The sequence below is a fragment of the Caretta caretta genome, chromosome 3 (assembly GCF_965140235.1).
Source record: "Caretta caretta isolate rCarCar2 chromosome 3, rCarCar1.hap1, whole genome shotgun sequence".
NCBI classification, from domain to species: domain Eukaryota; kingdom Metazoa; phylum Chordata; order Testudines; family Cheloniidae; genus Caretta; species Caretta caretta.
Genome location: NC_134208.1, coordinates 130,894,833 through 130,910,794, shown reverse-complemented (window position 1 = coordinate 130,910,794; position 15,962 = coordinate 130,894,833). Strand labels below are relative to the sequence as shown.

Below are 15,962 nucleotides of genomic sequence, written 5' to 3'. Positions count from 1 at the left end.
GACTACAGGGGTAAGTAAGCCCCTTCCAGGGCTGGAAGAAAGGACCCCGGGGGCAGAGAGCAGCAAAGAATGACTGACAGCCACCGCCTCACAAGAGGCGTGGACAAGGAAGGACACGCTGCGCGTGCACTCACACTTGAGCACATGCCACGCGCCTCCCCCTGCCACGGCCAACAACACGCCACGCGCCTCCCACGCGCACTCACTCCAGGTGACACGTCACCCTCACATAGAGGGGTCCTGGGACAAGAGGGAACCCCTCCCAGGAGGGATAGCTCAGTGGTTTGAGCATTGGCCTGCTAAACCCAGGGTGGTGAGTTCAATCCTTGAGGGGGCCATTTCGGGATCTGGGGCAAAAATGTCTTGGATGAGTTAATTGGGGATTGGTCCTGCTTTGAGCAGGGGGTTGGACGAGATGACCTCCTGAGGTCCCTTCCAACCCTGAGAGTCTGTGAACTCCTTGCCGCCTGCCTGGGGCGCCCCCTCCGCGGGTCCTTGCCCGGCGGCTCCCCCAGCAGGCAGCGGGGCAGGACGTGGCGCTGCCGGACCCGACTTACCGCACTCGGCCGAGGATTGTTCGCCCCAGTCCGGCGCCTGGGGGCAGCCCCCAGCCTGGCCCTGCCGCTGCTGCCGGTGCCGCTCCTGCTTGAGCAACGACAGGGCCGGGTACTGCTCGCTCAGGTCCAGCGCCGCCCCCAGCAGCACGAGCAGCCCCAGCGCAACGGTGCCCCAGCAACAGCGGCAGCAGGTCCCGCTGGCAGATGCCATCGTCTCAGCGCGCGTGCGCCTCCCGCCCTTGCATGTCCAAGGTGGTGCCTTGCTGCCGCGCCCCCCGCAGCGACAGGTGGGGGGGGGGAAGGGAAACTGCGGCCTCGCTCCCTTATGGGACTTGTAGTTTCCGGTCGTTGCGCCCCTTGAGCGAGCACAGTCTGAAAACTACAGCTCCCATGATGCCCTGCGCGGCGCCTTTCCTCCCCATTAGCCTGACCTGGGAAGCGAGGCAATTGGAAGCGGACGGTTCCTCCTGCAACGGGCCCTCGCCAGCGATGGGGGAGCCCGGCGGCGGCGGCGGCTACAAGTGCGTCGAGTGCAGCCAGGAGGCTCCTGAGCTCTACAGGGACTATCAACGCGGGGTGCTGCGCATCGCCATCTGCGTGAGTGGGCCGGGCCGGGCCGGGGGGCGGGCCGGGGGGTGGGGGTCGCCCGGGCCCTGTCTCGGTTCGGGGGCTAGGCGTCCGGCCCCCTGAGCGCTCTCCGGGACGGGTATTTTAGCGACCGGCCCCTTTGCTTTCTGCATTGTACGTACAAACACGCACCCTTTCGCCGCGTCCGCAGCACGGGCAGCCTTCCAGCTCCCCCGGGGCAGCCCCTGTGGGAGCGGCGCTGTGGCCGGGATCCCCCCGGCTGAGTAACCCGGCACCGGCGCTCTGTCCCTTGTCCTCCTCTCTTCCCCCTGCCCCCTTACTAAATACAGGTTGCTCCAGGAGGTCGTGCAGTGTGGTTATTCTTGGTCCCGCATCTCTTTAATCTCTCATTCCCACAAACCCACCAAATCCCCTCAGTCTAAATTGTGTTTTGTTTTCTGTCTAGTTCCTCCTCGTCCTCCTGCAATCCCCTCCAGCCCCCAATAGGCAGGCCCTGTGTTTTGGAGTGGATCTTTCCTCTTCCCCTCAGCTTGGTGGCCAGTCAGTTTTAGTAACAGGTGTTTTCAAAGAGCAGATTCTAATAGATTGGGTCCTAAGTGCTGGCTGGCTGTGCCTAGTTCAGGGTATTCTCATGCCACCAGACCTCACAGTCTCATACTAAAGTCAGGACTATCTTGCGAAGTGGGCCCATCCCTCACGTCTGGGTTTCATGTGTTTCAAAACCTAGACCTGAAGGTTACTCAGTAGTGCCTTGAATGAGATTGGGAGGCAGCCTGCCTCAGTACCAGGGTTAGAATGGTGGTCACTTTTATGTGCATTTGAGAACTGTTATAATTACTTCTTCATATCCCAGTCTTTAATGTCTGCATTAGAGGCCGTACATACCAAGCAGTACCTATTTGAGGAGTATTTCTTTTTTTACTATTATGAATATTTAACCTTTTTTCTTGGCAATTTGCCTCCAAAACTCCTCACTTTGTCCAGTGCATTTCATTGGCATTAAAAGGCTTACTCAGATGTTCCCAAATGTTCTTAATGACTTCATAGTTAAAGTTGAAATATCCTTTCTGTTTTAAGGACTGTTTTAGACCTTTCCTTATTTATAGCTTTCAGTTTTTGGTAGTACTTACCTGTGTTCTTGTTGCCAATGGTTTGTTTATGGGTATTTCTAGTAGTGGGTGAAAAATAGGGTCACTTACAGAATTGTATGAAAGACTTTGATTTTGATTTTTGGTTTTGAAATGGAAGTACCTGGAAGTGTGCCTCAATTACCCCTTGTTTTTCATCCATGTTTATGTTATGTCCCAGTACAGCCCCTGAACTTGTCTGTTCCTTGCAAATCAGAAAAAATTGCTGGTGGCACATTCTGTAGAAAAATGTTTATGCTAAAAAATTACCCTTGTTGGAATTTCATTGTTATTACTGGGTATATAGCTCATATATTTTTGCATGATATTTGGGCTCTTGGCAACTTGAGGAGAAATAAAGCAATGTAACTTGCCACCTGCCAACCCCTAAATTTGTAACTAAACTCCAAATGATGGGCACACAACACAAAATAGTTGAGCAGGGAATTTGGACAAAATGTACAATAACTTTAAGTGTTCTGTCACTTCAGTTTTATGCTTGGCAATTTCTGATATTAATAGTAAACAGCATATACAGTAAACACCTGTTTTGTGAAGGTCTTCGATTAGTTCTGGGTTTTAAAAAGTAGTGGTTAACATAAGCTGAGATAGAACAGAGAGAGAGCCTCTTTCTTGACCTAGAAGAGGCTGAACGCTAGGCAGAGATAAATTATTTATTATGATGGAGAAAGTTGACATTCCCATCCTCTTCTTCTCCCACTAGAGCAATCAATTAATGATCAAACAGCTGCAAGCATGCTCAGAATCTCTCCAGACTCATTAGAAATGTGCACAGTTCAGTAGATCTCTCAGAGCAAAGACAAGGCATTATAACTGAGATTTCTGCAGGTCTTAAAAATGCACATTGCAATGACAGATTGACATTTCCCTTCCCTCCCTTGGTTTTAGTGTTTCCTAAAGATGGTCAGACTGTGGATTTGCCTGATCTTACATTGCAGAAGTTGAAACCTGCACCCAGAAGTATCCTTATTCATTGTAAATCAGTTTGATGGATTGGTGATTGCTGTATCCAGATGCAAAAAGTTCAATCAAGTGCCCGGTGGCCTCTCTGTGCATCAGGACCCAGGATACAAGGTGTTAGATAATCTCTGCAAAGCAGGGCAAGGTCTCTGCAATATGCCTTTTTCACTGATCCCAAGAATCATGCAAAAGATGGCATGGAGAAAGCCGCAGTGATTCTGTTTATGCTAGAAGAGTCTATTTCTCTGTTGCCTGATTAACATAGAGTTGGACCAGCCAATGTGTCTACCTCACAGAGAATGTCAGCTGTTGCCAAAACTTATCCTCCATCCCACACCAAATAGGTTCAAAATGGATACTTGGATGAGGTAAATATCACATTTACAGAGCCTGGAAAGTAGTCAACAAATAGAACTTGTTCTACAGACCGAAGCAAAGTCAATGGTTTAATTACCACATTAACCAAATGCAACATAGCTTTGAATTCCTCCAGCAAGGGTTTAATGTTGGTGTATGAGATTGTCCAAGCAAAAGATCAAGTGTCTGTGTTGTAAGGTCTCAGCATGTTCAAAAAGAGGAAGTTTTATCAAACCCGGACATGCTTCCTTAAGGCAACTACCCTATTTCTAGCCCCAAAAGACTATACAGCACAACCTTAGAATTTCATTCTGGTCCTAAAAGAATTGACTTGAATCCCTATGGCAGGTGTCATTATACTTTCTATCTATTAAGGCAGGTTTTATAATAATTATCTCTCATCAAAGGAGCTTTTGAAGTTGGGAGCCTTCTTGGATGAGACCCACTATTGTATTGTTGTTCGGAGAGGTAGTCCTCACAACTGTCATAACATTTAGTCACAAAGTAAATTCAAGAAATAGTCTTCCTTCCATCAAGCATCATGGCTCACACTGTAAGAGCACAGTTAAGGACAAAGAAGTCGTGTCTCCACTATTGAGATCTACTGGCCATGTGACCATCCATAGATAAATGCACCAAATTCTACTGAAAAATGGCAATTGATAACCAATATGTAGTGGCAGTTTCCACGGTACACATCTGATGAAGTGAGCTGTGGCTCACGAAAGCTCATGCTCAAATAAATTGGTTAGTCTCTAAGGTGCCACAAGTACTCCTTTTCTTTTTGCAATATGTAGAAGTCTTCTCTATACCTCATTGGCCCCAGTGAAGATAGAGGATATATGATTTCCTTTATCTTGGGTGTCCATAGTTAAAGGGTGATCCTGCTTCCCATCCTGGAGACATACTGCAAAGAAAGTAAAGGAAAGTTGTTAAGGTTTGACAATGCCCAAAAATTGAGAGAAAATTTCTGTTTTTGTAAACATACCTCTTTGGAAGGAAGGAAAGAAAAGGTAGGGAAACTCCTAGCCACATTTAAAAGGAGGGCTTCAGTGGGGTAAAAATCACAATCCTAGGTGGCACCGCATAAGCAATTCAAGGCACTTTTATGTAATTCAACCAGTCTCTCCCTCACACTTTAAAATAAAACAGCTGGATTAATTGAGCAATACACACACAATCTGCAGTTAGTTTTTATGCAGTTAAAATTTAATTGAAAAGCCATTTTTTTTAAGCAGCAAGGAGGAGAGAAAAAGCAGGAATGAGGGCTAAGTATTCATTTGGTGGAGCTGGGGCAAAGAAGCTGTCAGGAATCCAAAAGCAACACTGAAAATAAAAGAAAAGGAGGACTTGTGGCACCTTGGAGACTAACGAATTTATCTGAGCAAAAGCTTTCGTGAGCTACAGCTCACTTCACTGAATGCATCCGATGAAGTGAGCCGTACCTCATGAAAGCTTATGCTCAGATACATTTGTTAGTCTCTAAGGTGCCACAAATCCTCCTTTTCTTTTTGCGGACACAGACTAACACGGCTGCTACTCTGAAAACTGAAAATAAAATAGGTTGTGTTATCATTCTTATTTACGTAATTCAGCAGATTTATGTGGTAGTAGAAGTGTTTTTCTACAATTAGTCTGAGGGAGTTCATGCAAATCGGGCCTCTAGCAGGATAAAGGCAGAGGATTTAACTTCAATACAATCTAAGACTCAAATAGTCTAATTTAATAATAAGCAATTCCCTTTTTATAATGCATCTTATCTGTGCAAGATGGCTGAGGAAGGGTGATTAATTTACATACTTCAGCGGTTATTGCAGACTATTTAATTTGTCAAAACACCCAGCCATGGTTTTGTGATGTGACAAGTTTTTTGTTCCTGCTAATCCTCTTTCTGTTGTGTTCTATGTATAGCATGTGTTGGTAGTGACAGACTAGAATTCCTCATCATGATGCTACATTGGCTGTTTCATATGTTTTGTGTGTGTATATCGTTTCCAGAAGCTGCAAAGTAGAAAACCCACAGTTGTCATCAAAATTGCTATTTATTGGTGCATGTTCACAGCAGCCTTCTCACAGGAATCCCTGTTGGGATTTCTGGGTCCCCAGTCTGGGTAGGGTGGGATCGGATGGTATTTCTAAACTGCGTGCAAATCATTCACTAACACCAGGCTGCCTGTATCCTTGACCCAGGCATTTGCTTAGTTGACCTTCTTCAGTGTAGAGTCTTTCTGCGTGTCCCCTTACTTTGGCTCTGTCATCCTTTTCTTCTTTGTTGGCTCCAAATAGAGAAGTCTCTCCTAGATTTCCACTTAATCATCCATGTTCTAAAGTTTTGTGCTTTTAATGCGAACCTGGGGGCACCTGGCATGTCTCTCCATCAAGCACCTACACTAATCCCTTGTGCTCAGAGGTGAGTTCATTTTGCTTCTGACTGTCCAGAGTTTCTGTGAACACCACTCCAAACAGTTCTTTATAAGTTTCTTGTGCTACACCAGCCTGAAGCCTGTGTAAATTAATGCCTTTTCAAAATGTTCTTTCATGATTCGTCTTTAGAAGAAAAAAAAATGAAATGAGACATTGCATTTAATTAGAACTGTAATCTGTTCCATGGTAGATTTCACACTCTATTAAATGGTCGTTACATTCGTTAATTAATTGTATCCTTTCTTCCATCTCTCTGACTTTTTAATTTCAAGCCTATCAAACTGCTCGTTAATTGAGTCAGTTTTTGAATCCAATACCTCTAACTCTGTCCTACTACATAATCCCATATAACATTCTCTTCTCTGATCCAAAATGCTGTTCCCTTAGAACCTGGCCAAAATATACTGGCTGGGGGGGGGGACCATACCTATAACACAAAGTCTTGTGATTCGTTGCTCCTGATGGTGGCTTCACTACTGATGGGGACAGGTTTCTGGTACATTTCATTAACTGTTTTTGGATTCTTAAACTCTTCAGCAATAACAGGATTAAAAATGGAGGTTCCTGGCCAATGGGAGCTGTGGAGGCAGCACACAGAGCTGCCTGCCACGCCTCCGCCTAGGGGCCACAGGGACTGGTCGCTGCTTGTGGGGAACTGCCTGAGGTGAGCACCTCCTGGATTCGGCAACCTGCATTCCCTCTCATGCCCCAACCCCCTGCCCCGCACCCCCAGCTGCACCCAAAAGCCTCTCAGAGCCTGTGCTCCACACCCCAACCCTCAGCCCTGCACCCCTCCTCCCCCACACACCCACTCTGAACCCCTCGTGGCTGTTCCTCTGCCTAGGAGCAGCATGGACATGTTGCCGCTTCCGGGAAGCCACATAGGGAGCCTACCGGCCCCCTGCCAACCAGACTATAAATCAGACTTTCTATGAAGATTATAAATGCTAGTTTACAGAGCTTTCCAGCTGGGACAGGGCCGAATAACACAACACTTACTATATTGTGAAAGGGCTGCACAGCAAAGAAAAGGGTTCTTTTCCCCAGCATTGTCTCTTAGTTCAGAGTAGAAAGCTGTCTTTATTTACGTTACAGAAATTATTGCAATGTAAGGTTAGGTTTTTCTAAAAATCGGCCATGCTCAAATAACAAGCCTTAGCAAGCTGCTGGTGCATTCCTTAGATGTTTGAAAGCACTTAGTTGTCTCTGCCTGAGATGGCACACAATACCATGTAGTGCACCCAGGTGTAATTTATTGTTATGTATATAAATCAAAACTTTATTTTAGAACATATAAAAATAGCTGATATCTTTTATTTGGTTGGGATGGGAAACCAACTGAAAGCTTGAACGCCAGGATAAAAAAATGGAGGTAACTTTTTTTGCCTGAATTAAAATCCATTGAAAATAAGGGCTTCATCACAGAAATCCTGACATAACTTTAAGAAATACTTGGATGCCACTATAGTGTTGCTGTGCTAAACAAGTAAGAACAGCAGATTTTTAAATAAACTCATTCTAGTTTGCTTGTTTTTACAACTTGTAACTTTGTTAATTTCAGAAATCCTGCCAGAAACCTGTGGACAAGTACATTGAGTATGATCCTGTTATCATCTTGATTAATGCCATCTTATGCAAAACACAGGCTTACAGGCATATTCTTTTCAATACACAGATAAATGTAAGTTGCTGGATTTTTTTTCCCCTCTTTGGCTTTGTACAAGGTGTATGAGACTAATGACAAGTAAATAAGAATCACAGTGAAAACAAGATTTAGTAGCTGCTCTAAGATGTTGTTTGTTTTTTTTTCTCCTGCCCCTCCACAAGTCCAAGAAAGTTTAACTACTATTTTGTTCTCTGCCCAAGTTAAGGGTCTAATGCTATAAACAAAGCAAGTGGAATACCAAACTTTGTAGCTGATGCTAGGAGAGCTACAGTCCAGGTAGAGTTAGCAAACACAGCTATCGTATTAAAGATATTGCTTACAAGAGTTAAAAACTTATTTTTGTCAGAAGAGTGATCACACGTGATTTGGAATACACACAAGGAGCAGAGCTGTTGAACAAGAAGGGGCCATATTTCAGTAGTCAGTTTTCTGACCAGAGCCATTGGAAGAGGTCCACTTCTGCTGTAAATTGCTAATTACAATCTCTACTGGAAATGTCTCTTTAAATTCAGCAGTAGTATAAGGTACATACTAACATATTACTATACTAGAAAAGACTAGTATTACCCTCTTACAGGCTTCCTCTGCTGTAGTAAAATAAGTTACAAAAATTATTATGGCGAAAGATGATGATGGCTTGCATGTTAAGAATCACTGATGCATAAGTACCCAGGGTGAAATGCCCTAGAAAGAGCTAAAGCTGTCATGCAAAATGACTGGACCCAGAGAGCTGTTGAGAGGTTTAAAGCACTTCGTGTGGGTTAAAGCACTTTCGTGTGTCTGGCAGTTGAAATTCTGAAGATCCTATGTGCAGGTCTACACAGTACAACAATGCATACAGGAAGGGTGTGAATTGTAAAGTGCACCAAAGTGTTGCATGCTAACTGGCCAGTGTAAACCCTGCTGGCGCGCCTAAAAGTTCCCGCTAAAACTTTTAATGCACACCAGCAGGGTTTACATAGGCCAGTTAATGCACAACACTTTGTGTGAACTTTAGAATTCACACCCTTTTTAGTACACATTATCGCATCATGTAGAGAAGCCCTTTGTGCTGCAGAGCAGCTGCACGAAAGGAAAGTTAGTCACTCAGGGTCCAGGTCACTCAGGAAAGTTAGTCACTCTTTCTAGGCCATGTGATCTTGGTGAGCAATTGTGGATTAGTGGTTTCCCAGGTGAGAAGTGCAGGAGCTGAAGGGTGAAAAGGAGCATGGAGTTTAAGCAATAAGACTTATGAGATTAGCAAAATACCTGCTTCTGGAAACAGGATAGAGATGTCTTACCTGAGGCTTCTGGAAGGGCTTATCTACATTCAGAAATTGCACCAATGTAACTGAAATTGGTTTAGTTAAACTGGTGTAACTCTTGTGTGGACTCTTATATGACTTAAACCTGGCTTGTAGCAGTTTTGCTTGCACCTGTAAAATTATACAACTGGTTTTTAACTGATATAAGAGAATCCACACAAAAGTTGCACCAGTTTATCACACTTTTAGTTATGCTGGCACAGCTTTGTGTGCAGATCAGGCCTAAGAGGGATTTGTCTATGAATATCTCCGCCCAAGGAAGCAGGACTTGTAAACCAACTGACCACGCTAAGAAAATATCTGACTCTTATCTCTCTGATTTCGGCTCTGAATGGGAAACAGACTTGCAAGACCTCAAATTCCAATACTGCTCAGCAAAGAGTCCATGCAGCATGGGGAGATAGCAGGGCATCCCACTGAGCTCTTCTCCCCACGGGGCTGCTTTGCCTTTCCTGCCACTGGAGTCCCAGTGCTGCTGCCTGCTTTGCAGATCATCCACCAAGGTTTGGGGTGGGGCGTGGAAGCAGAGGCAATGAATGCATGGGACTCCAGCAGCAGGAAAGGTGAAGCAGCCCCATGGAGGGGGGAGGAGGAGGAGCTCAGCCAGCCGCCCTGCTGCTTCCTGCTCCCTGTGCTGCAGGGACACAGAGAGCCACTGCTGGGGCGGGAGGGTGTGCTCTCCTTGTTTCTGGGCATCCTGAAAAATCGGGGGGGGGGGGGATGTGACCCCCCCCAAAAACCTTTCATCTGTTCGTCCCTCCTCCCTGCACTAACCACAACTATACGTCACCTCTGCGTGTGGGCTGAGCTGGGGGTGGGGCTGGAGCCATGCAGAGCTATGCTTTGTGCTCCCAGTGGTCCCCAGAGCCCACTGCCCCACCTGGCCTCGTGCTCTCTGCCCCAGAGCCCACTCCCCGGTCTCATGTCCTCCCCACCCCATCCTTCGGTGCCAGTCCCTGGAGCCCTTTCTGGCTTCTTTCCCTCCCCAGTCCACCTCCAGTTACCTTCTTCTGCCACATCCCGGCCTCCCTCTATCTTCCCCCAGGGCTGCTATCTGAAGTCTCCTTGGTCCCTCCCACAACCCAGAGCCTCCTTCCTGCCCCTCTGCTATCCCAGTCTCCAAAGGGGCTTCACACCACTAGCTGGACCATAGTCCAATAGCTTCACATCCCACATCCTGGCTCCGAGCTCAAAAGTACACATTCACACCCTGTTTTGCTGCCCAGATCCCAACCCATACCCATTCCTCCATCTCTGCCACTTGGCTCAATTGGGGGCATGGAGAAACGGGGGGGTGGGGGGCAAGCAGCAATGCCAGGTGGCTCAGACCAGCCCCATGCATCCTGTTTTCAGATTAGGGAAATACGGTCCCCTAACTTTGCTGGCTGGCAATTGGGGAGGGGGGGGGTAGGGAGGGAGGTGGCTGGAGGTCTGGACCTTGACTATACTTTGACCAAGAAATTTGGAACTTGACAAAAAATGGAATACCCCTGAACTGGGCTGATAGTCACCTCCCTAGTTGAGTTTTCTTATTGCTAGTGGTGGAAGCTCACTTTATTTATAAACCAGGCACATTAGATATGGATACACATTTGTTTTGGACACATGCCCTGGTCTGTGTTTTTTTTTGTTTTTGTTTTTTTTTTAAGTCACATTTTTCAGGTGATACTTTAAGCTCTGTTTGAGACACCGAATTATGCTTGTATTGAGCCCCCTTTTCCCCCTCCACATCCAAACACACTCACGTACCACAACTTTATGCTTTCTTCTGCCCAGAGCTGCTCATATGACTTGCCACGCCCAACCTCTCCAATCGGGCTAATATGTTAAAGCAGCTAATTGTTATTAAAACGTGTGCTAATCTAGTAGAACTGAACCAAAGTCATTTGTTTCTATTCCTGAGCAAAAGTAATAAAGCTACCTCAGCTGTGTGCCTAGAGATGCTAGGAGATGACCTTGAATTAAAAATATTTGATACTGATGCTGTCAACATTCTTTCATATCAGATTCATGGGAAGCTTTGCATATTTTGTTTGCTTTGTGAAGCTTATCTCAGGTGGCTGCAGCTACAGGATTCAAGCCAAAACACAGACCCTGATGACTTAATCAGATATGCTAAAGAATGGGATTTTTATAGAATGTTTGGAATTGCTTCTTTAGGTGAGAACTATGATTATTTCATATCACTTTCAAATGATCTTTTATATTAAATCTTAAAGATCAATACATTGAAGAATTTGCTAGCACAAAATGCATGCCATATTCCACCCTAGAGGTGGCTGAGTGATCTGTGATAGATTTATATATAGACAGTCTAAAACATTTCTGTGGTCCTTCAGGGAAAAATAGCACTACATAAGTTACTTCATTTATTCATATACTGTTTCCTGTATTCCTTTAATGCCACTGTACATGGCAATCACCTGATTACAGTGCAGTCTGGTGTGATCAGCATTAAATATCCATACCAGAAGATGACAGTATTTCAGAATATTAAGTCTGAATAGGCATCCATTTACATGGTGTTGTTTATAAGGGGTAATGGACAGCTATGCCTTATTCCAAAGACTGAACTTCTAGGATATTAGCAGCATGCTGCATTTTATGTAAGATTTAATTGATTCAAATATCAGTTAATAAACAGGTTCTGCCACGTGCTGTGTCTTATTTTAGGTTGCCCACCATAACATTTTAATGCCAGTTGCCTTTCCACATGTTGAAGACAGATCAGTCCCAAATATATTACTTCTACTAATAGGGTGCATTAAACAGGTTATATTTAGTTCAAGTTTCTCATTTGTCCTATTCTAAAAATGTTAAGAAACTTTAGGAAATGTTGTATGGATTCTCCATTGCTAGTTTATTTTACATGCCATTGAAAAAGGAAAGAGAACTAAAACCACTTCTTGTGACTGGCCAAATGTTATTTTTATTCTTTTGCTGGGGAGGCAACTAGCAACTGGAAACATAAATTCCTTACATATTGATTCCCTGCAAAGCTTATTCCTAGAGTTGGAGTGATATTGACAATGATGATTATGAAAATAAACAGTAACCAGGAAAAAAAAATTTGACTTCTGAACCTTAAACAAATTTTTAAAAAAGTTTGCCAAATTGAATAATGACAAACCTGGTAGCTAGGGAAGAGATGTTGTTTCCAAGCTTCTAAGAGTGTATTTGAAACAACAGAAGGGAAAAAATAAAAATTTAACTTTTTTTTTAAAGTATATTTAAATCCTTGTGGTACTGCTGTGTAATTCAGACACATCTAATAGAACCATAAGGATTTTCTCAACTTTGAAGTTTAATACCTTCAATCTAGGGGTGTAGCTATGCTACCAAAAACTAAATTGTAATTCATCACCTGTGCACATCCTCAGCAAAAAGTGCTACTGTAGATGAGAATTGATGTTCATATTGCTGTATCTAACCTTGCTCCAAGCAGGTTTTTATTAAAGGGTGGTAAAAGTGCCTCTGAGCTCGGTCTTCGCTAGCACTTTCTCCAATGCTACCATTGCTGGAGCGGCACTGATGGTGAATTAACTGATGGTGTACTAGTGTAGGGAAGGCCTAGTAATTCAGTAACACCTTGAGCCTTTGTGTTCTTCCCTGAGCCAAGAGATTCTTTGTTGCTAAGCTTTCAGGGAATATAAGTAATGATGACATTGGCTTACAGGGTAAAGACTAGCTGAAAAGACAGGCTGTATTTAGGAAGGAAAAATAGAAATAGAGGAAAGTTTGCACGTTAATTTTCCTGTGATGTGTGCAGTCATATAGATAAAAGTGACTGAATCCTTTTGATGGAGATTGGGCTGGTTTGGGTTACTGGTAGAATGAGTCATGCTTGGTTAGGCTAATAAAGATGTATGGTGGGTGTGGAGGCAATGAGAGGATGTTTTGTTCATGACTGATTATAAAATTTTATTTAAATAGTCAGAAGCTCAATTGTATTTGGCACTTGTCATTTTCACAAAGATTAATCAAGAAAGGTTTTGATTTGGTGTGTCATGCTGTTTTTTTCTCCCATTTTCCACTCAGAACAAACGGCATTTTTGGTTGGCATCTTTACTGCCCTTTGGCTAGCAAGACCTGAGAGCCTGAAAACAAAGTCAGACTTCATCTTTCTTCTGAAAGCCCTGTTGTTGTCTAGCTATGGAAAACTTCTACTGATTCCTGCTGTTATTTGGGAACATGACTATACGCCTTTGTGCCTCAAACTCATAAAAGTATTTGTCCTGACATCAAACTCTCAAGCGATTAGAGGTACTTTTCTGCTTCTGTTTTATTAGTATAATATCTGTTAAATGTAAGAGATACTGTTACAAGTTACCAATACACATTGTTCTACTTATATTTTCAGTGATTTAAAAAACCAATCTGTTTAATTTCTGAAGTATTGTTGAAATAGGGGTGGCTTGTTTGGTGTGGTTTTTTTTTAAGCCCAAAATTTTGACACTGGACCTTTCATAAAAAGTGAATGAAGCAGAAAATGTGTGTAGAAAACTTTAAACTTATCTCAGAATAATTATCTCTGTAGATGCAAATCAGTTACAAATTGAGGCACGCAGTGTGGGTCACTCACACATAGAAAGAAAGTAGAATTCATGATTTGTGTAACATTGATGAAAATCAAACTAAATATGTTACATTTTTACTGAAGTTGAAAATTGTATGTTAGCTTTTAAGGAGGCATTTTCTTCCCAGCTGTGCATAGAATCTTAAAAGAATCTTTTCTGTGTGACCTGTTTAAATGTACATATTGATATAAAACTTCACACAAACTTTCCATCAACTTCAATTATTGGACATACTGAGCATTTTGTTTTTTCTTTTGTAGTTACCGTGAATTTAAGCCAAAAGCTCACTTTGCTGGCCATCTTGAGTGGATTCATTTTGGAAAATGGTGTAGTCTACTTCTTCCAGAGAATGGGATGGAATGTTTGAAAAGCAGCCCAGTGTCCATTTTCTAAATCTTGGATTACGTTAAAAATCTAAAGAAAAACCAACATGGTACATTCTCAAAGATAATCCTCCTGCAGCAAGCCTCAAATCGGCCTCAAATAGTTTATATGAACAAAAACTTTCCATGATGATTGACTGGAAACAGTTATATGATTTAAAATGAGAAACTCCTGTAGTCTGGCTACAATGTGTTATACCAGAAAACTTCAGTCTGAACTTGCTTACGTTCCCACCAAAAATATGAGTGTGCTGCTACCCTCACAGCTTTCATAGATCCAGCTGTAACAGGAAAATGGATGCTAAAAATTTCAGTACTACCACCAATTGCTACTTCGGATGTTTTTTCAGAAGGAGCTGGATGAGAGATTTTCCTTAGAAGGGAAAAGGAGTAACTGCAAAAATTGAAACGGGAAAACAAAACCAGTACTTTCTAAAAGAGTCATGAACAGATAAAGAACTAAGTACGGCCAGAATCAACTGTTCTGTTATACGGTACAATTACAATGGACAACAGACAGACTAAGCTTCACTCTTGGATGTTTTCGAAACAAGCAAAACAATAAAGGAGCTATTTTAATCTACAAAATTTAATATTTGTGACTGTTTTAAAGGACTGTTGAAAACCCTAAATGTGTCTGTCTTTCTTTCTTGAAAATTATTTAGAAAGGCTTCCTATTGTTTCATTTAAAATCGGTTTAGGTTTAATTTAAAATTCCACCTTCGCTATTTGATGGGGTTAAAAGGGGACATCAACAACAAACCAACCTGTGTGGTAAAATTGATTTGAAGTGGTCTAACACATAATATAGGTAAGATCCTAACTTGCTGTAAATAGGCCAGCTGAAATCTGGCCTATGCCTTTAAGAAAAAATACTTTACAATGCTTCAGAAACTACTCCTGGGAGGATTCTGTGCCAAAAAAATTAAAAAATCTGAAAATTTTATTTGTCAAAATAATACACCTGTAGCAACAACAGTTTCAATTGTTTTGGTAAGTTGTTTAAACTACACTACAGAAAAAATTCACTAACTAGTCAGCATTTCCTAAACATATGAAAGTTAAGTTACAAACACTTGGTAACGAATACCCTGCATTCCAGCTATAATCCTGGATTTTCATTTAAATTACATTACAGAACACTAAGGAGCCAAAAAAAAGATAGAATGTCATTTCAAATTGCTCAGACTTTCACACATGAAAGTCCTACAGTTTTGCTAATCATTGTCCTAGACCTGGTTCTGGTTGTCCTTATGTTTTATTGGCTGTTTGGTAAATGTTTTATTTGCCCTTTGTCGTTTTTGTTTTGTAGGGGAAGTAAAATAAATCCTGAACTGTAATCTAACCCCATTGTGCCACTTTCACACAGGAAAAAAGAGAAAAAGCACATAGATTTTCCTAGCTGATTCCCTTACTGTCATTTATAGGGCTTTACATCACTCTGGCAAGGTAGGGGCCTTAAAACTTTTACATGTGTTATGCTCCTGGGGGAATTGACTGAGGCAGGCTGCTACATTTCTGTCTCGGAATGAGATCACTTAACCATCAACAGCAATATTAAAAAAAAGTGGGTTTTGTTGTGTTTTTTGTTTTTTTTACAAAAGCTATTTTTGTTAATTTAAAAAACAACAAGTTTCAGTAACATAGTACTAATACTTAATTGGGTGTGTTTTTAATTTATAGACCTGTTACTAGGCATGCAGGCTGCTACATTTCTACCTCGGGGCCAGAGCCTTCCTCGTACATAATAAAAAGGCATACCCCACTTCTTGCTCGGCAAGCCCCAGTAGCAAGTGAGAGGGACAGTCTCTCTCACTTGTTGGCCAGCCCCACCCCCTGACAGTGATCAACATCTCCCCCCCCCCCCAAGCATGCACACCCAGCCCCCTCCCCGCACAGTGATTTGTATCTCTGAGGCTGCTCCAGAGACCAAAAAGAAAGCAATTGTCTGTCAAGAAAGCCATGTGTTTTCTGAGTGCTTAATCTCTGCTCTCCCAA

At 42.9% G+C, this 15,962-nt stretch overlaps 2 protein-coding genes across 4 annotated transcripts in view; one reads left to right on the top strand and one right to left on the bottom strand.

Annotated features, from left to right (window-relative positions):
- The window catches only part of TTC13 (tetratricopeptide repeat domain 13), a 95,264-nt gene extending 94,425 nt beyond the window's left edge, over positions 1 to 839 (bottom strand). For all 3 annotated transcript variants that reach the window (XR_007355731.2, XM_048843919.2, XM_048843920.2), the window contains exon 1: positions 558 to 839. Coding sequence is in view for 2 of the 3 variants with exons in the window: in XM_048843919.2 (XP_048699876.2) it covers positions 558 to 768 (211 nt within the window). In the remaining variant the exon portion in view is untranslated. The remainder of the gene's footprint in view (positions 1 to 557) is intronic.
- A 139-nt stretch (positions 840 to 978) lies between these two features.
- On the top strand, positions 979 to 14,596 carry ARV1 (ARV1 fatty acid homeostasis modulator). The gene is made up of 5 exons (XM_048843931.2): positions 979 to 1,154; positions 7,596 to 7,715; positions 11,011 to 11,164; positions 13,043 to 13,267; positions 13,842 to 14,596. Exons 1-5 carry the CDS (start codon positions 1,047 to 1,049, stop codon positions 13,946 to 13,948), a joined length of 714 nt encoding a protein of 237 aa, XP_048699888.1. The 5' UTR covers positions 979 to 1,046; the 3' UTR covers positions 13,949 to 14,596.
- Positions 14,597 to 15,962: the final 1,366 nt, after the last annotated feature.